Below are 21,470 nucleotides of genomic sequence, written 5' to 3'. Positions count from 1 at the left end.
CCCTCCTGCAGTCCAAATATTTGATTGACAATTTTCTGGTCAGCTTCCTCCATTTGTTCCTCCACGGCTCCTCCATTTGCTCCTCCAGCTTCCTCCACGGTGACGCTACAGAAGGCAGCGCCACTGCACTGGAAATGGACATCCGGGTAAGCTCGGCGGCGCTGAGAAATCGCACGGTTTCAAACATTAACTCTATTGTTTCAAACGTGACGCACTATGTTTTTAGAAGGTCGAGAAAGCGCCACCTTAAGTGTCCGCTCGTTTTTTTTTTTCTTGCTTACTTGGTCGGGGCATGGCGTCTTCCTTAGTTTTGTTGACCGCGTCTGAATCTGTTTTTACGGTGGCTCTGCGCGTCTGCCAGGAGAGGAGGCAGAGGCGAACGGGCGCAGTTGGCGCTACTTTAGTAGAATGACCTAGAATACTGTTATTCTAGGTCACTCTAACTTTAGTTTTTTTCCAGGGGCTTTAACGGGTCCGGCAAAGCAGCGGCGCGGCAGTTCTCCGTAAAAGCCTGACGCAAAAGCCGGCGCTTTGGACACTCTCCCAGTATTTTAGGTCACTCTACCGACGGCAGTAAATGGCGGAAATGGCGTATGCAATGTCACCACTCCTCCGCTCTGGGGCGGGCGAATTGAATTTCGCAAAAGGTATATGCGTACCCTTCAGACGCGATTTTCTTTTAAACTAAGTCTTTTCTTGGCACAAAGCAGGCGCTGCGAGTTTTCTGGAATGGTATTTTAACAGTCCACCTTGACTTCATATTTGCCTTTAGTGTCCCTTTAAATCCTTTCCTTAAAAAAAAACAAAAAAAAACGTTTCTATTAAAATAGATCGCATGGTATGCTGTACGGGGCGTGTATGTGGCATATAAACGATGATATAGAAGACGACGATGATGAAGTCAGATAGTGGGTATGCGCCACAGTTTTCAAGTCATCATCATCACACTTAAAAGGGCTCACAGTTTTGCGCTAGGTCATCCGTATTTTGACCTCCCGACTCGTTCTCTTGAAGAGTGTCGCGCATTTCTAGCAGTGGGCGAGTGACGTGAACAACTGCGGGCGCCAGCACCAATCCCTGAGAATACCACTCAAGTAAGAACAGGCACGACCTCAGAAGAGAGCGAGTGCACATAGCAGGACACTGCACACGCGCTCCGGCGGGAACCGCCAATGCTTTGTTTGAGAGCCGAGTGTGTGCAGTTACTGGCATGTGGCACATTCGTTTGATTAACGCGTACAGGTCACGCACGCGCGCAAAACCTTGCTTGCCATGCTAGTACAGATGGCTTAAGTTGGTGGCGCGCTGGTAGCGCAATACTTTCAGGTGGCTTGCGCGTGACGAAACGAACGCGATACACTGCCGTGCCATAATGTATTTCATATCCCTGCAGGATATAATACGATTTTATAAAAGCGCAGATTTTCAACGCTGGCTTCAGCGTTAACACGGTGACGTTATAGTGCAAGTCTTCTGACTTTCGCACCTGTGTAGGTTGGCCTTTTAATAGGAACCGTTCTGCTAATGTTGGCATGCACGCCTTCTGTGCAGCACTGCGTGTTGAGGACTGTTAGTCACTCGGACAGGTCATAGAGGTCGTCGTTTTATATATCGTTTTCGACAAAAATCTGGGCTCGAATCCACAAAGCTTTTCGTTCGTAAGTGCTGCACCTGCTATTGGCTGGCTGCCTTCGCCAACAATATAATATCTGACAGCTTGATTGGCTGGCAGCTGCTCTTACGAACAGCTTTCGCGCAAGAACATTTCTGTGAATACGGGCCCTGATTACTCAAACATGAGTCGAGCCAAGCTTTCTTTTGCGAAGTTGCCTTAAATGTCGCGAAAAATGAAACCACTTCTTACGTGCAAGCGAAGTACTCAAGATGCCACTAAACATTTAGAAACCACTGGGACTGCTAAAAATGCTACAGTATATTTCCCCTTAATTGAGAAAGAGACTCGAGGCACTGAAAATCTCAGCCCTCTATATCACAGGTCCTCGAACTTTCAATATTACGCACCCTGGACAGTAGTCTTCGCTTCGCGCAAGGAATTTACGCCAGCATACCTGACCAACATATAGGCTTTACTAAATATGTTTGTTGCTGAAAAAAAAAGTCACAGGCCTGCGCGGCACACGCAGCAGTCACAGCGTAAGCTGGCTGAGCGGCGCAAGAGTAGCTCCAATTTCGGCACCACGCACAACAGGGTCTACGCGGCAAAGTGTCTTCGCCTCGATTTTGACGAGAACGATCTGAACTGTCCACCCGGCGTCGACGGCGAGCTACGGCTTGTAATGCTCTCTGCACAGCAGTCTGCTTAGCCCGATGATGCCTGGTTGTAGCCGCGCACGTAGCTCTACGATTCGCTTCTTCAGCAGCGGTTCGTACCTTGCGAGGAGACGCCATAACGTGTACCGAAGAGGTACCCAGAATACGTGGCGCACATCAAACATCGGGATAGCGTTGATTGCGCGCCTCGTCTGAATCGCATCCCGTCGTCTGCGCCTGCGTGCGCGGCGGTTGCAGGCACTTTAACTAGATGGCGCCACCATACTGGCGGAGGCTGGGGTCATCTGCGCCTGCGCGCCTGCCTATAGGGCGCGTCTGCCTGCTTATAGGGAATATTTCTGCTGCCTGATAGCAAGCGCTTGCGTGGCTCAGTGGTAAAGTATCCGACTCCCACGCAGCGGGCCTGGGTTCGATCCCGGCGGGAAGCGGGTACTTTTTTTCGCATTTCCGGCGATAGCGGTTACGGCCAAACGCAGGCGGCGGCATTATCGCGAACCGAAACGGCTATTGGAATGAGCCCACAACAGCTTACGCTGTAAAAAAAACAGAACACATCCATGACTTTTTATACGTGAACTATAGTTGCTGTTTTATTCTTCCGTCCCATAGATAAGTACTGAGTAAGTGAATAAAAAATGTACAAAAATTATGAGGCCGCATATGTTACACTGAGTGAGGTGTATGCAGAAGCATTGTACCACTTGGCTACACGCACGACACACTCCCACGGCATGAGAATTCCCAGATGCTCAGATGGCTATTAATCAGTGGTATTTGGGTGTATATGCTTAATTGCGCGCAAAACGTGCCGCCCGCTGCTCAGGGGCCTAGGCGCCACGATAGGCCTTTGCCAAATCGACCGCGCGGTGAAGTTGGTGGGAGACATCGGCGCTGCTCAGAATTTTCGCAAGCCGAACCATTCAAGTAATTACGTCACCTCACTTCCAACGCTGCTGCAACGTCTGCTTGCATCGGACGCGGCGCAGCGTTCCAGGCAGTGTCGGCGTAAGTAAAAGTACCGCCATCTACTCTTTCCTTCGCCGTCTCCTCTCCTAAAGCGCTTGCTTTCTTCTTTACTTGCGAAAGCAAGTCGACGGTGGCGCCCCTAGAAAGTCCTCGTGGAAGCTTTCAGGCCGGGCCACGGCCGGACTCGACTCCACCCTCCGCGCGGAGGAGAGTCGAGTCCGGCCGTGGCCTGGCGCGCGCCGCGGCCGCCGCCGGCGACTGCGGCTGCGAAGAGTGACTTCCAACATGTCTCTGAGGCGGAAAAACAAAATATAAAGAAGTGAAAGCGCGCGCTATCATCGTCCAATCCGAGATACAGGAGAGAGAGAAGCGGCGTTGATAAAAGGATGACGGTGCTTTTCCTATATAGGGACTTTATGTCGGCGTGGTGTTCCAATTAGAGAGTTCCAATCAATTGGCGTCGCTCAATGCTCTGCGCCCACTATGTTCATTCCTCCTCTTCCAACCAACTGGCGGCGCTCCAACACCCTCACCACTCCGGCGGCGCTCTTCCTCACACAGCGCGTGCTCACACTCCTTTCCAAAGGGGGGAAAGACATACCTTATCGCGAAACCCCGCTGCTCCTCCTCAGGGTGGCTAGAATGGCGCCCATCTTGGAGTCACTTTTACTACGACCTTACTGCTTAGTATATTGAGCGCAGAACACATCCGCGGTAATGTTTCTAATAGGTTAAAAGAAATGCATTTGTACTTGAATTATTTGCCACTACTCTTCGTGCTTACAACTGTCGCAAAGGTTGTAGCAATATTTCAACAACCTTCACATCATTATATTTAAACATCACGATAAAAAAAAATACAGATGTCGAGGGGTCGGGGGCTAGAAGCCACAAAACGGCTTGACGAGGCCTACGGTCCCTTTAACTTGGTGCAGACGGACGGGAACGTAAGCGGAAAGCAAAAAATATTGGATACCTTTACAAAAAAAAAAAAAAAAGAAAGGTGAAGACAAAATGTGTAGCAACAAAAATTATCATGTTACACATCAAATGCGTGTTAACACAAAGTAACACAAATGTAACTCAAGGTAAAGAAAAGGAGGAATACACACAAAAATATAGCAATTTTGGTTTAATCAAAATGTAGTCGAGAAACATAAGGCCAAATGCGAAAGTGCACGTAAGTACAGACATAAAGATACTACAGCATATTTTGCAAGCTGCTTATTCGTGGCTTTAGTAGAATACACGAATTAAGGAACACAGTTTAAAAGGTATGGCATGAAAAGTCGCAGTTCGATTGCCATAGCATATTAGTAGACAGCTATACGAAGAAAGGATAGTAGTTTTATCGGCCGTATAAACTTGTAAACATTCGCTTACCAACTAAATTAACAAACATGGTGTCACGCGCGCACAAGCAAACATGAACACATCTTACTCGATGACCGCGGAAACTCGCTGTCGAAACGCTGGAGTGAGGAAACGCGGCTCCAACAGCGAGCGATTTGACCTTCGTGCCGTCTCTTGCTTCAACGCGAACTAAGCGGCGAAAACAGCGAAGCTATCAGAGCTCACACTTTGTCCCTATCACAGATCGCTTTAGGGCCCGCGGGGCCGCGCCATACGCAGCAGCCACCGGAGTCATCAGCCCCTAGCCGCATTTCAACTTTGAAGATATTACTAAATTCCTCTTTTGCCGACAGAGGTAATAGAGAGTTTTATCCCATCCGTATACGTATTGGAATCGTATAGGTATTAGTTTACGGAATCCCAGAACACCAGTGACGTAAACAGCAGCAGCACCTCTGGTAGCGTCATCTTGTGGTGGTTTGTATAACCGTATAGTGTCAGAAACGTTTTTGTGTTTCATGTTGCTCTCGACGAACGAAACTAAAAGAGCCACTATGCATTCGTGAATGTGTCTGCCAATACATTTATGCCACCAGATAAGTTGCATCATGGTCTGTCCTTGCAATAATAGGATAATGCGCTGTGGTTGAGCTCAATGTCTCAAATGGGACTACCAGTGCGGACGGTGACGTCTACATCTTCGGTATTCTGTAGATATTAACATGTCATGCAAGGTGAAACTCTCTAATGACGCGCACGTATGTCAGGACGGACTGCGCTCTCGCGGAGATGATTTCGCGGCACTTCGCTTGAGTGGCGCTGACTTCAGGTTGCGATCCCGATTGTGGCCTCTTGGTGAATGTTTGGAACATTGCCAATAGTCCATGATTCGTCGTACAGTGTCTAGAGTAGGAATCAAACTTAGAGGGGACATTTTATTTTTAGTATACGAAGGGGCTAGGCGATTGATCAATTAACCTTCCACCTAATAGATTAATGCTATAAGCGTAATGAATGAAGAAATTTCGGCTTTTTTTCCGGCTCTCCCTTTTCACCTTGTGTATCTCGTGGTGAAATAAACAAGTTGATGATGATGATGATGATGATATTCGTCGCGATTAATCGGTTGAGGTCGCATTAGCAAAATCAAGCAAGCATCGACGTCGTCACTTTATTTGCTCAACAACAGGAAAGGAAACGATATATATATATATATATATATATATATATATATATATATATACAATGTTCTGAATTAGACGAAGCCTGAGAGTCTCTTCGATGAACAGAAGCCACCTAAGTAAGCTACTGATGGTGGAGGGATAGTCCAGACTCTGGCTGCAGCTGCTATTGCGTGGACAGCGGCCTTTTTTTAAAATCTTTTTTTAACATATAGATAAACAAATAGGCGTCTCAATATGCTCGATATGGATGCGTTTGATATATAGATAACCTGAATGTCCACTCACACAAAGTGACGCTGACGTGAGGTTGAAGCCAACTGTCGATTTGTAACACGGTTTCTTTTGTCTTCAAAATGTATGAGTATAAACGACCAGTTTTGATTTATTTTAGCTCACGCATACGTAAATATGATTATTTGATTTAGAAGTTCGGAAAAATTGGGTAATTTTCTTTATAGACGCCCAACGTCTATACGGTCAAGCGAGGATTCAAGTGAGGCTTGCTTCCCTGTTTCATCTGTTTTCTTCTTTTTTTTATGACAAAAGTCCCGATGGCTACACGTCAGGCAGACATAATAAATTATTACAACCCACTGGCCTTCGCATCTAACGACCTGAAATAGCTGGTCAAATACTGGTTAGATGTCTTCTTTAAGTTATACGCATATTTGTACACACCGAATATACTTTGACACGATAACAAGCGCGACAAATGAAATGCGAACTCTTTTTATTCTTCAAGGTAAAGAGGCGACAGACCAGGGGAAAGAGGAAAGCAAGTCACTAAATGGTGAGCTACTGATTGCGTTAGGCAGCAAAGGTCAGCCTTCGAACAGGCGGGAACGGCAACACGATGAGCACGAAAGAAAACAAGGGTAAGAAGGCGAACAAGGACAAAAAACAATCTAGCGGAAAAACGAAGGAAGACGGGAAGAAGCGAACAAAGTCATCCAAACGGACGAAGTCAAAAGATTCGTCTGCCTCGAAAGCGCCGAAGTCAGGGAAGAAGAAAGATCGCACATCAAAGAAACGCGGCGACAAATCACGCGACGGCACAGGGGCACCCTCCGACGGTAAGCCAGCCTCGAAGAAATCCAAACCACGCCAGCAAAAGACAGCCTCGAAAAAGGACGCGCCGAGCAGCCAGAAAAAATCAAAGTCCTCCAAGTCTCGCAGAAAAGGTGGAAAGGGCTCGAGCGTTAAGCGAAAAAGTGTCTTTAGCAAGATATATAGGAGACTCACGGGCTCCAAGAGCAAGGGAAAGAAATCGAAGAGAAAAACGAGCTCAAAGAGTGGCAAGGTGTCTGAATCGTCTAAACTGACCCCGGCAGCCAGCTTGACGCAGCCTACTGGGACATCAGACGTGAAGCAGCCTCCTCCTGAAGACCTCGTTTCGTCCAGCAAAGTGCCAGATCATAAGGAAAGCGCGCCCGAAGACAAGGATCTCAAACAAAAAGCATCCGAGCAGACGACGCCGGATCAGAAAGCACCAGAGGCAAAAATTCCAGATGAAAAGATACCGGACGAGAAAAATGAAAAGAAGCCAGCGGAGGTTAGCGGGCCTAGCAACGCTTCTGCTCCGGAGGCGAAAGCGAGTTCGAAGGACGCCGGGGGTGTCGACGCACCTGAGCAGACGAGCAAGCCTCAAGACCAGAAATCTCGCGACGCTGAGAAAGAGCCTATCGAAAAAGTTGATCAAAAAGGCCCAGCTTCTGCACCGTCTACAAAGCAAGGCGAAGAGAAGCTGCCTGAGACTTCAAGAGAGCCGGCACCAGTGCAGCAAGACAGGACAGCGACGTCGCCGCCGGTAAAGACGGTAGCGTTGGGTATGTCTCACAACTAACCTAAATTTCCGTGCAGCGTGTTTCGATAGTTAATCCTAAAATCAGTGCTTAAGGAATATATATATATATATATATATATATATATATATATATATATATATATATATATGCACAAAGATTTAAACATATGCAAATGCCACGTAGCTGGACAGAACCACGGTAATGTTGTTTGCCGCCGCTTGGAGATACTTGGAGATTATTTTCTTGCATTCCGCCTAAATACCTAATTAGTCTTCATATAATTAATCAACTTCTCAAATATTATAATTATATGAAAAGTTTCAATGAGAAAATTGTAGAGAAACATGAGAAACTCCCGATACAGCTTTCTGTTGCAGTACGTGCTACATAAAGGTGTTTTTCCGAGCGTCAAAGAAGCCCGCGAATACACGCAAAGTGCCTCGAGCGGCCAGTCGCGCGGCAATTATTCGTGTTGTTACCGTACTCTGAAACCTCCTCCACTACCCTCTCTCATTAGTGAAATCGTACGAGATGACGCGTGCGCTTCCGCCAATAAGAGGACAGTTAGGTCACGTGACCCGAAGCTTGGCTCTCTGGAAAACCACTAAATTGTGTTGCCATCCGCGCATCATGGGCGGCGGAACACACCGATTGTGATCGCAGTATTGTGCAAGCTTTGGCACGGCGCGGCCACGCCTCGCATTTCTCTGTGTGAGGCGGTGACGTCGCGGCCGTTTGCTGCTGATTCGCGTTAAACGGATGTGCTTACGAGAGCGCCGGCGGCTGTGGCTCGCTCGACGCGCTACTGCGCGCCCGGCTGCGCCACTGTGTATGCTTAGAAAGCCGGCGAGCACTCTTGCATCGGATAGGAGCGTATTACTTCAAACAAGAACTTTATAAAACATAATTTGCACTGAAATGTCATGGAGGAAGCAGGACCTTCAGACCCCCAAGCAATTGGGCGAGCTTGAGATCGGGCGTGAAAACGCTAGCCCGCGCCACACCTAACGCTTAAACATTCGCGGTACACCCTTCTAAACGTCGTGTAATCTTGAAGACAAGGTCTTCTTAGCTGACTTCACACGTATTTGGCTTATCAAGGTGTCTTGTAACCACTTCCAGAAAAAGACGGCTCTTTCGCGCCTCCAGAGCGTCGTAGCGAGTCGCAAGAGGCATAAAAAAGTAGGTCTCGTGAAGCGAGAATTTGTCGCAGATTATGTAAAATTCAAGCTCTTAGACTGCGAAGGCTTAGGAGTAGGTTCAACGGCGAATATCTCAGCAGCATTCGGTTTGCAGATGACATTGTCCTATTCAGCAACAATGGTGACGAATTACAACAAATGATTGAGGACCTTAACCGAGAAAGTGTAAAGTTACGTTCACGCCGAAAGCGGAGCGGCCAAGCGGCCAAGCAGATTTTCAAAGCGGCGAGGCGGCTGTTCAGCCCGGCCGGGCTGTCTAGCTGCCCGCGCCGCCGAGGGAGGCAGAGCATCTCGCCATTTCACGGACGTGCCGCCACCTCGAACTTACCAGTCACGCCCAAATCCTGCGCAATTAATCTTCTTCCATAGCTCTTTCTTACAGTCGGCTTCCTTGTACCTTGGGTTACATTTGTCGTACGGGACCGGGTACTGCTTGATTGTGTCAAGCAGCAGTTCCACGAAGAACACAGCCGGCTCAGACATGGGGAACACAATTTGCATTCTTTCGGCCGGATGTTTACGTTTGTTCACCAGCGCTTCCGCCGTCTCGCGTTCTGATTGGCTGCGGCCAAAGCGGCCAACTTTTCCGCGCGGCAAAAATTGGTCCGTGCGCAATCAAGCCAAGCGGCCGCGGATTTTCCTCAATGAGGAAAATCCGCGGCCGCTTCGCCGGATCCACCTGTCCGCTTGCCCGCTCCGCCTTCGGTATGAACGTGCCTTAACAGTGGGATTGAAGTTTAATATGCAGAAGACAAAGATAATGTTCAATAGCCTGGAAAGGGAACAAGAATTCAGGATCGCCAGTCAGCCTCTAGAATCTGTAAAGAAGTACGTTCATCTAAGTCACTCACAGGGGACCCTGATCACGAGAAGGAAATTTACAGAAGAATAAAATTGGGTTGGAGTTCATACGACAGGCATTGCCAAAACCTGACTGGGACTTTACCACTGTTGTTTAAAGGAAAGTGTGCAGTCATTGCGTTCTACCTGTGCTAACATATAGGGCAGAAACGTGGAGGTTAACAAAGAAGTTCGAGAACAAGTTAAGGGCCGCACAAAGAGCGAGGGAACGAAAAATGTTAGGCATAACGTTAAGAGACAGGAAGAGAGCGGTGTGGATCAGAGAACAAACGGATATAGCCGATATTCTAGTTGACATTAAGCGGAAAAAGTGGAGCTGGGTAGGCCGTGTAACGCGTAGAATGGATAACCGGTGAACTATTAGAGTTACAGAATAGGTACCAAGAGAAGGGAAGCGTAGTCGAGGATGGCAGAAAACTAGGTGGGGTGATGAAGTTAGAAAATTTACAGGTGCAAGTTGGAATCAGCTAGCGCAAGATAGGGCTAATGGGAGATCGCAGGGAGAGGCCTTCGTCATGCAGGGGACATAAATATAGGCTGATGATGATGATGTAAAATTGGCGGTACGGGTGTAATTAGCGCCTGTATAATAGAAAATTGACCACACTGCATTTTACCCCTGTAAAGGGTGCACCGCCTTCGATATAGAAATGTTGAGGCAAAGTCGCCGTATGGCACACTTTTGGGAAATGGAGCGAATTCGCTTGGACTAAGCAGTGCTCGCCCGTGGAACATGTGTCTGGAAGGTGGCTCCTGCGGTGCCCTCAAGAAGCGAAAAATTAGTCGCAGAGTAGATAAAATTATTGGCATGGGTGTAATTAGCGTCAATATAGTCGAAAATTAACTACATATCACCGTAGACTACAGATTTTCCAGGATCAGCCTACCTGGGTTAATCAAACAAAGAAAGGGTCAACCAAGTGTCCACGCTAAAGAAGACAAGGTCGACGTAACTGCGCGTGAAATGCGATTAGAGTAAGATACGAAATGAGTGAAAAATGCACACGAAATAGAACGATATAATAAACATTATTTCATCGAATCATTTGAACCACCATGTACGTTGACTTTGTTTTCTTCAGCGTGGAAACTTGGTTGACCCTTACTTTTTTTGTTTCAGCAAATATACTATGTATCGCTGCGGTAGCTAATTGTATGTTTGTTCTGCTGCTGCTGCTGCTGAGCACGAGGCGACGGTATCTAAGCACGGCCGCTTCGGCCTTGTTCCGATGAGAGTGGGATGCAAAAAACGTCTACGCATATTGATTTCGCGATATGTTGCGAGCCCCTGGCGGAAACCTCGACGTACTACGGCGTCCTTCATGGCAGCCCACTGTGCAGCCTTTGTTACTTTTTTAGCGAATGTGTACTATATCCTCGCGGAATGCCAGTGAGGTGCCCCGCTTTGCATGGTGGCGCAGAGGCTGTCCAGAGTGACAATCGCGCTCCCAGCATGGTGGAGGCGGGCCCGATTGGCGGTCGACAGCCGGAGTCATCCAAGCCCCACGAGGAGGTCATCCAGCCAGAGCGGTTGCCCATCAAGGACGAAAGCTGGCCGGACACCGCAGCCAGCACGACCTTCACCTGTCCAGAGGTATGTGTCACGTGCTTATGTTGTGGTACGAGCCGCGTAGTCTTTGAGACGCCGATACAACGATAAAAGTGCGGGCCATTTGTCACGGGCCGCGCGACCGGAATGTGCCCGCGTGGATACTACATGCCTCAGTGTCTGAAAACCTCGAGCGCTGACTTGCTGAACGCAAATTGAAATCTAAAGTGTAGTGTGTTGTGTATTGTGCTCAAGTCCGCACACCCCAACAGAACACCTGAGAACACAAATCCTCTCTGAAGGCGCGGGATCAAATCCCGACCGCGGCGGTCGGATTTCGATAAGGGGGGGGGGGGGGGGGGGGACTTCCGTTAAGTGCATTGGGTGCACATTTTGAAATCCAGGTGGTCAAACTTAATCCGGAGTCCCCCGATATGGCGTGCCTCATAATAATATCGTGGTTTAGGCACGTAAACCCCCAAAATGGATCAAAGGTTCTGTAGAAATGAGTATTACAAGTTTGGATTACAAGCAATAACACGGCCATGGTTTTGTATGGCTGTGCGACTGAGCAATTAACCTTCCGAAGAGTTGATCAGTGTGTTAGTTGAGATTAAAATTTGTTCTACGTTTGATCTTTTAAAGTCACATAATTGAGGAGAGCGTGGTCTGTTATAGAATTCTACGTGCACGAATGTTGATGATTCTGCGTGCACATGTGGTTATGGGTATGTCATGTCTAGCAACCTGTCTTCTCGTCAGCAGGATACCGAAAGCAGTTATTGTATTGATCATTTGCCGGCAACGCTCAGCGTAAACCGCAAACCTGAGGTTACGGGCATAACAGAACGGAAGATTGGGCAAGTTGGTTTGCACTGAGCATGGTCTTAAGTAACGCTAACTTATGAAATACAAGAACGAAGATGGGAGACACACACCAAGCGCAACAACTTTCAAGTGAAGTTTATTAGAAAAAAAAAACAAGAAGATTTAGTACATACACACACACACACACACAAAAAAAAAAATAAAACGGAACCGACCAGAAAGCCAACAGTGACATCATACATTATCACGGGTTGTGCATGAAATCAATCTCTTCTTTCAGCAATGATACAAATGTCTGGATTACGCACGTGTCACCACTACAACACATGTAATAAGCCTCGGCTATCTCCTTTGTGATCATGTCATGATACCTATCGATCGTGTCACGCTGCCCAAGAGAAACAAGCATAAGGAAAAGGGAGAACTGCTCATATTGATGAATGTTCAGGTTATCGAGTACCAGAAAAGGCTACTGTGCCGCAGGCCAAAGTTCTGCCTAGAGCCGACGCTGCATCGCTTTGAAAAAAGTGTCGCTAATAAGGACGGTTACACGCTTTATACAGGAAGAATACAGGACTAGGTGCGCTGTCGACAGTGGTAGTTTCAAACGTTGCGTCCGAGAGGACTACCTTAAAAAAGCCGCTCTCATCGATGGTGGAATTAATGATCAATAACAGTTTAAGACCTATAGTGTCCGACAAGGAAGGTTTCATTGCGATCATGCATACTGGTTTCTTTTCGGAAAAAGCGTCTTCTGCCTTCGGAAAGAATTTTAAATCTATCGACGTTAACCTGTCCAAGTTGAAAGAAACAGTTTGCGCTTTACTGAGCGGGTACAACTTAAACGAAGTTCTAAAGGAAGTAAAAATGGCTAAGGGCTTTGACTCTCTAAGTGTTCTTTAAATGAAGTCCCATAAACCTGGGCCGCTATTTTGTAGCGATGCCTTTAAAGTAATAATGCCTTTTCGCGCTTATCGCGCTTTGTCAGTGGTCAGAGCGACGGTCTGCTCGCGTTATCAACGTTGATATCGTGAGCGGACCGTCGCTCTGACCACTCACAAAGCGCGATAAGCGCGAAAAGGCATTATGACATTAAAGGCATCGCTACAAAATACCAGCCCTGATATGCCTTTTAGGAGCATTGTATCGGAACGTGGTACTTGGCAGCGCGCAATGTCTCTCTATTTGCAGATGCAATTGCCGGGTTCGGATGTGAATGATCCGTGCTTAGCTCCTAGCTCTGAAATCGTGGTTCAGTTCCTTTCCGGTGGCAGCATTCAGCATCTAGTTGCGTTTAGCATAGATATGGAAGATCTGTTTATTGACTGCCCCAAGGTCCCCTTTTGCAAAGTGTCAAACAATGTATAACAGAAGGCAATGATGAGCAGGCATTTATAAGTCCTGTGGTGTTTCTGTTGACACGTTTCTTAGATCCTGAGCTTCTATTTATCTTCGACTGTCATATCATGGGGAGGTTCTGACTCCATCCAGAGCTCCGGCGTGTGTATAGGATCGCAGGTTGCTCCCGTGCTTATCAAATCTTTCTGGCCAAGGCAGACAGGCGTATTGAGTCTCTGTTTGGTGGCCTGGCAAAAAGAGGATTGCGTTACGTGGATGACTACCTTGTGTTTTTTGAAGCCTCTCAACTTACCATTCAAATGGTAAATATAAAAGTGTTCTGGGAGTGTGGCGAAGGTTTAAAGTTCATGGTGCGAAGTCCCAAGAAGTTTGTAACATGCAAACATGGCGTTGTATACAGAATACCGATGACATGTGGCAGGTGTTATATCGTCCAAACTGGCCGTTGTCTAAGCGTGCGATTGCGGGAACACAGCTATTCCTTAAGATGTCCGCCTTGTTCACATCTGGTTCAGCATTGCACCACGTGCGGATGTGAACCAAAGTTTGAAAGAACCACCATGTTGTATACACATCATGACACGATCACAATGGAGATAGCCGAGGCCTATTACATACGTTGTAGGGGTGACACGTGATTAAGTCAGACATTTGTGTTATTGTTGAAAGAAGAAATGGATTTCATGCACACCCCATGATAATGTATATATCACTGTTCGCTTTCTGTCTCGTTTCGTTTTTTTGTGCACTAAAGCTTCTTGTTTTCTTCCAATTAACTTAAGTAGAAAGCGCTTGGTGTGTGTCTCCCTTCTTCGTTCTTGTGTTTCGTCAAGTTAGCGTGTAGTTACGGGCAAAAAAATTAAATAAATAGAAACATCGTGTCTTCGCGATCACATCTGAAATCGGCGGCACTGACGTCAAAAAAAAAAAAAAAGACACGGGGATTTGTTACTAAAGTGATATTTATGCAGGTCACACGCTCTCGTGTCGTGCGAACGTGACCAAGCTTCTGTGTACTGTTGGCAGTTCTACTATTATGCCGACGCAGTTTCGCAGTGAGGCGGTGATTCTTTGTCCATGGCTATATCCACTTGCAAAAAGCTTCTTGAACTAGCTATTAAGATGCTGTATAACCTGACACTTTTTTTTCTTGATTTCAGACGCACACAGAACACACAGGAGTGATCAGTGTAGACTGGGCATCACTCCAAGACTTCCTCTTGCCAGAGTTTGCTGGAGTACTGTAAAGAAATCGCCGAGAATAAAGAAAGGAAAGATTGAAAAAAGGTGCAACTGGAAAAAAAAAGGAAAACAGAATCATTTTATGTGTTAGACCAGCCTCTCTGTTATAGCAAGCCAAATGCAAACGATTTCGATATCAGCTTCGTTTACACGATCGGCGACGCTAACAGTTCCAGCTATAAGTCGGGATGACCTGGATAACGACTTGGCCTGGTCGCTATTATATGTATTTTGCCAAGCGGGTCACGTGATTCAACACACTCCTTGCAGGCATGCTGACCAAGTTCACCCGCACCGACGCTCCCTATACCGACGACTCGCTATATAGCGTTTACATGATGAATCTGACTATCTAATTTCGGCCCGACAAGCCAACTCACCCTTACTTTATGAGGTTCGTTCAAACATAATCCCATAAGCTTGAGTGTACACCCACGATCAAAAGTTTATAACTATGTGGCCTGCAATAGCGATTTGCCTCGCTACTTAATACGGCACGTAATAGCAACACTAAGAGGAACCTTCGCTCGGGGCCTCCTATCTAAATACATGGGGACGGAAAAATAATTTTTCTCGGCAACCACTGCGCCAAGTTTCATGAATTTTGTTGCAATTAAAAGAAAAAAAGTTTATAGTGATTGTAGCAAGCAGATTTTTATTTATGTTGTCCATTTTTTAGTTGAAATCGTTGAAAATTGCAAAATTTCAAAAACGATAGTATGAAGTTCACAACTTTTACTCAGCAATGAAAAACGACATCACAATTTTGCAAACTATACACCTAATAATACATCTAAACAGCACAGTTTTTGTGATATGCACCGCTCTCAAATATATGCGACACTAATATGTGACTAGGACTTTTTCGAAGCCTTCATAAATATTGTAACAAATTCACGTAAGCTGTAAAATCCTTAAATAAAATTTATCCACCTTGGATGCTATAACGAATGCAGTTTACAGAACTCCAATATCTGTTTTTGGGGCGGAGTTACGGATTTGTAAAGTTCGTGCTTCTATTTTATTTTAAACTTACTAATTCTCGGCCACTGAAAAAGTCCAGGCCCTAAATCAAAATTATTCTTTATACAGTCACTAGATTTTAGCTTTCTCTCTCAAATTCAACAAATGTTGTAGAAATTGGTCCAGGGGTTGTCTCATAAAAACATTTCTGCGTTTTACAAGCATTTGAATAGGCGGCATCGGAGTTGACCCCGAGCTTTAGAGCTTATTCTTAAATTAGTCTTCAAGACTCGTTTTGCATTTATTTGGCGGTTGGCTATTTGTGGTGGAAATATTAAGCTAAACAGTGTACTTTTATTTGTAATATTGTGTGCTAACCTCGGCGTTGCTACGGCAGTATGACGTCGCGGATTTCAGACCATTTTTGAACGTATGAGCGGTTTTTGTTCAGAAATATTTGGGAACTCACTATAGGTTAAATCTTTGGTTTCTTAAAATGAAATGTAATCCTTGTTTATCTAGCCTGAGCTCCAACGCGTTTAAATGTGTTTTGACATGCCTGGTCGACCGGGTGAACCCATTTGTTTATTAATTTATTTATTTGATATATAGTGGGAAACAAGAAATACAAGGGGGAATATATATACTATATAAGCAGCATGTGAAACATAACAAATCAATTATGATTACCATTGTTATTATAAAGGTAGCACGTTCAAAAATGGGTCCCATTTATACAATATTAGCTAGTGCGTTTTTAAAGAGCTCATGGTTTAGAAATATGGCAACATTTTCGGGAAGGTCGCGACCTATAGGTCCCGAGTGTTTTACACCCGCCGTGGTTGCTTAGTGCACGCTATGGTGTTGGGCTGCTAAGCACGAAGTCGCGGGATAAAATCCCGGCCATGGCGGCCGCATTTCGATGCATGGGGGCGAAATGCATAAAACACCCGTGTACTTAGATTTAGGTGCACGTTAAAAAAACCCAGGTGGTCCAAATTATTCCGGAGTCCCCCACAACGGCGTACCTCCTAATCAGATCGTGGTTTTGGCACGTAAAAACCCCATAATTTTCCCGGGTGTATTACATGCTGGTAATCGAAATTGTTCTGACGACCACGATTGACCTAGCCTTTTAATGTCTGCACGAACCCGACGCTCACACCCACGCCAGTTTCTGTCGGGATCATGTAGAAGCCGCTACAATTGAATAATTTAAGGTTTTTTTTGTGTGTGTTTGTGTGCGTTTTTACTAGGTTTTTACTAGGTTTTACTAGGTTATAAACTAGGTTTTTACATGAAGAATTCAGACGAGTGATTTAACACGGTTCAGCTGTGTTTTGCTACTGTCGGATGAATGGACACATTAGCCTCACTCATATAATGCCGACTGTTGCTGGTCGAGCCAGCTGGCGGGTCAAGCGAGGCTACCCCCGCTCGTGTGTGTGGCAGACATGCAGAAATTCGGCCGCGGTGAAGAAACTCCGTTGTTTCCACGGCACAGGCCACGTTCAATCGAGAACTGAATACCGTGGCAAGTGATGTTTTTCGAGTGAGAAATTATATTTTTTTGTGCGCGCTGCGGCAGGCGGCATCACTTGGCCTTGCACTTGATTCAGTGTGCTTGTTTCACTTTCAAGCTTTACAACTTTACAAGAACGCTGCGGCAACTATTCACCGCGACCAAACTTTTGACCATGGTCACTCGGACTAGCTGACCACGGTCAGAAAATAAACGACAACCATTCAGGCTGTTGATTATCGGCTACCTGCCGATAATCAGCTGCTCCGCATTTCTTGTCACACTGATCTCTATTCTCTCTGTTGTCTGACAATCCGAACGTGACAGCCACTTTTTGGCCGAAAAAGGTACTGGCCACCCGCAGTGCACTCTACGTCAGGGAGTCAGCTGTCCTCGTCCCAGTCAAACCGCTGATGGTGGTGGTGATGACATTGATGATGATTTATTGGCACCCCCTTCGAGACGTGACGGTGCCACTAGTCACCTAGGCTGCTAGAGCTAATCAGGTAATCTACACATGCTTATCAGTCTAGCTTCTTGCCTATATTACCTTACTCTTTCCTTTCTTCCTTAAAGCCATTATATATCCCTCGTACCTATGCCAGTAACGGATACGGTCCTCTCAATTGCCTGTAAATTTCTTCCCTGATATTTTTACACCAATATTCTAAACGTCGCTTGCTTATCTCGACTGCTGACCGGTAAATGCTGCCATCCGCTTTGAATCCCGAGGCACCATATGGAAGGCGGACGTTACCTATCCGTCTCGCTGGGTGAATACATTCGCATTTCATTAGGATGTACTGAGTTGTCTCTGGATTTGCTGCAGCAGGCACATGCCTCATTCTGTTGCGAATACTTGCTCCGGCATTTTTTTATTGCCTTAGCCAACCAATTCGTGCCTCAAATAGCAAAAAGGTACTGCACGAATTGGTGTTATCGTACAGGTTTTCGTTTTTTTTAATTTATATTTCTTGCCATACTTGTAAATCTCCACGGACTTTTAAACATTTTTATCCTTTGTATCCAATTTACTGTCTCTGTTTCTCTCGCTTTCTTTATGATGACTTCTGGTCGTGTATTTACACTTTCAATTACCCCATACTTGGTTGCCAACTTTCTTCACCTCTTACTCTAGTCCGTGTCCACTCTTTTGAGGTACAGATATAGCCACCATTTATTCTCATCCATGCCCCTGAGTCTTTCTTTAAAACTAATTTTGCTGCACTTCCCTGATTTCAAAGGTCTAATGATAATGACGATAATGATTTTTCTTGGCATGCCCTTTGAAATGGGGTGGGGAGAAGTAGTCACCTAGCCTTCTTGATTTAATCTGGTTTTACTACATCTATCACTATTTAGCCTTTTGTATATCTGATCTCGATCTTAACTTTCGCATTTAAAACCTCCATCGCTATAATATAACATTACCTACGCTTGAAATGACTCCGGTTCTATCAATCTCTTCCTTGCTTTTCTTCCACCAATACTCTAAACTGCTGACCAGTTAATCCTTCCATCTTCTTTGAATCTCAACGCTTGTGGAAGAGGAAGACTCCCTACGGGTTTCGCTGGGTGAATAGCCTGGCAATCCATTACGATTTCTATCATAATACCACCCAGTTCGTGGCCTATCCCCCTCAGTGGGTTGTGCCAAGTGTTGAGGCATCATCATCATCATCATCATCATCATCATCATCATCATCATCATCATCATCATCATCATCATCATCATCATCATCACGATGTGCCGAGTCGTTTCCGGGCTTTTTTTGCCGCACACACATGTCTCATCCTGTGGCGCATATTTACTCCGGTATGTTTTTGTCCTCAGACAGCCAGCTCGGGCCTCACATAGCAAGACCTCACATAGCAAGGCCCTTTACGTTATCATACAAACTTTCGATCCCTCCTGATTTCTTTCTTGTCGTATTCGCAAATCTTCATAGTCTTTTTTTTTCATACTTTGCATTCAATTTACCGTCTCTGTTTCTCCTACTTTCATTTTTATTACTCCTGGTCGTCTATTTACCCTGTACTTGGGAAATAGACGACCAATGCGGCCACGCGTGGCAAGTGTCAAACTGACCTACATCTTCGTTACAGGTATGCATCTCTACATCAGTTGGGATTTTGGCTGTGAATACTAGTGGCTGCTTATCCCCGTTTTGAATCTCTGAGTGTTGTTCCTACGGCCTGTGTCATGGGTATCGATGTCAGTACATACCGAGCTCGCATTGGTACCTTTGTTGCGTGCCACCCCTGTGCCGGCATGAGATCCGAGCCTTTGAGCATATCTTCCGGGTTTTTACGAGTTTCTTTGCCGAGATTGTCTCTCGTGCTTGCCGCTACGTGCTTCGCCCTGCTTTTGCTTTGTGCTGGAGATGTCGAGGCTAATCCTGGCCCAAGGACGGAAGATGTGCTTGCGTTGATGAACACATTTAACACTGCATATGAAGAACATTTTATTAGCATAACAGCCACTCTAAAGACTATAATGCAGGACATTGCCGACGTAAAAACCAGAGTATGTGCCATTGAGCAGAAGATAAGCAGCGTCCCGATGCTCGAGGCTGACATCACGTCAGTTAGCGGCAGTGTGACTGAAGTTAAAGCAGCCATGTCAACTAAAAATGCGGAACTGAGCGATGTAGTAGATGATCTCACAAATAACATTAGACGGAACAATCTGATTATAAAAGGATTAGCAGAGGCTGACAAGGAGGACAATGCCTCAACCATAAGCATTATTCGCAACTTCACTTCAGGTCGATGAGAAGTGACGCTAGATGAGAATGACATTGAGCAAGCTTATCGCATTGGTCGCCCGCGACTCGATTTCACGCGGCCAATACTGGTAAAGTTCTCGAATTTTAAACTAAGAGACAAAGTCCTCCGAAGTGGGCCTAAGCTGAAAAATGACGTAACTATGGTATGGTTGGAGGAAGACTTCTCGCCAAAAACGCAACTAGCTAGGAAAAAGCTAAGGGATTTTGCTAAAGGTAACCGTAAAGACAAGGAGAGCTTTATGATCCGATATAACAAACTTTATCTGCATGGCCGAACTTACAAATACGATTCCGTCTCTAAACAAGTAGTTCTACTAAACGAACAGGTTGAACGCCCAACAAAGTGACAAGCAACACCCCCTTAACCAAAATCATACGATATTGGGAATCTTTCTCTGCTTGATGCAAATTTTCGTAGCATACTGCCGAAAGTCGATACCGTAAAGGCCATGATTGACACGTGCTCTGCTGATATCATCCTAGGCACCGAAACTTGGCTGTGCGATGACGTCCCGAACTGTGATTTATCGCTTCCAGGCCACTTTTCTGTTTTTCGCAAAGATAGAAGGGAAAGCAGAGGAGGAGGGGTGATGGTCGCCATAAAAAGTGACTATCAACCCGTGCTACTTTGTACAGAGACACCGTTAGAGCTGCTTTGGGTGATGACTCGTTTAAAAGGCGTTACTTATCTCATAGGGGTCTGTTATCGTCCTCCTAGCAGCCAGTCTGATTTTATTGACAATCTTAAAGACTCACTAGACAATATTACTAGCCGGTATCCAAGGTGCATAATTATTCTGGGTGGATATTTTAATTTTCCCGGCATCGACTGGGCAACGACTACTGTCACTGGCTCATCAAACCGGACTGAGTGTTCGCGCTTCCTTCACACCCTGAATATGTTTCATTTAACCCAACTTGTACTTGAACCAACGCGAGGTGAACACATCCTTGATTTATTACTCACTAACCTATCCAACAACGCTAAAACTTACGTCTTAGAGGAAATAAGTGACCACAGATTCGTTCACTGCTTACTCCCCCTTTCTGTTAAAAACAGAACCACCACTAAAAAAAAACGTATCCTTAACTATTCCAAGGCCGATCAAGCTAAAATGAACAGTATCCTCGAAAACTTCGCGCCCACTTTTCAACGCGGCTTTCATTCCTGTTCTTCAAATGTAAATTGGGAGATTTTCCGTGACAAACTAAAGGAAGTTGAACAGGTGTGCATTCCTAAAATATCAATAACAACCAGAGTGGACGTCCCTTGGTTTTCAAAAGAGGTCAGGAAATGTCTTAATAAAAAGAAACGGGCGTACCGAAAGGCTAAACAAACAAACATGGCACGCAATTGGCAAATAAAGAGTCAGTCGCAAAAGTCGAAATTTCTATACAAGAGGCTAAAAACTATTACTTTAATCACACTTTATTAAGAACTACTTTATTATTATTATTTTTATTACGTCTGTCTTGTCCGGGGTACCGCAGGGATCTGTGCTGGGTCCCCTTCTTTTTTTAATTTATATTAATGATATCGCATTAAATATTAGCT

General features: G+C 45.6%; 1 protein-coding gene across 1 annotated transcript; it reads left to right on the top strand.

The window, feature by feature from the left end:
* The first annotated feature begins 976 nt into the window (after positions 1 to 976).
* LOC119435999 (transcription initiation factor TFIID subunit 3) lies at positions 977 to 14,699 on the top strand. The gene is made up of 4 exons (XM_037702717.2): positions 977 to 1,094; positions 6,538 to 7,621; positions 11,085 to 11,257; positions 14,560 to 14,699. The coding sequence occupies exons 2-4, from the start codon at positions 6,649 to 6,651 to the stop codon at positions 14,644 to 14,646; spliced, it is 1,233 nt and encodes a 410-aa protein (XP_037558645.1). The 5' UTR covers positions 977 to 1,094; positions 6,538 to 6,648; the 3' UTR covers positions 14,647 to 14,699.
* The last annotated feature ends 6,771 nt before the right edge of the window (positions 14,700 to 21,470 follow it).

Source organism: Dermacentor silvarum, chromosome 1 (genome assembly GCF_013339745.2).
Source record: "Dermacentor silvarum isolate Dsil-2018 chromosome 1, BIME_Dsil_1.4, whole genome shotgun sequence".
NCBI lineage: Eukaryota > Metazoa > Arthropoda > Arachnida > Ixodida > Ixodidae > Dermacentor > Dermacentor silvarum.
This window is presented reverse-complemented; position numbering and strand designations above follow the sequence as displayed.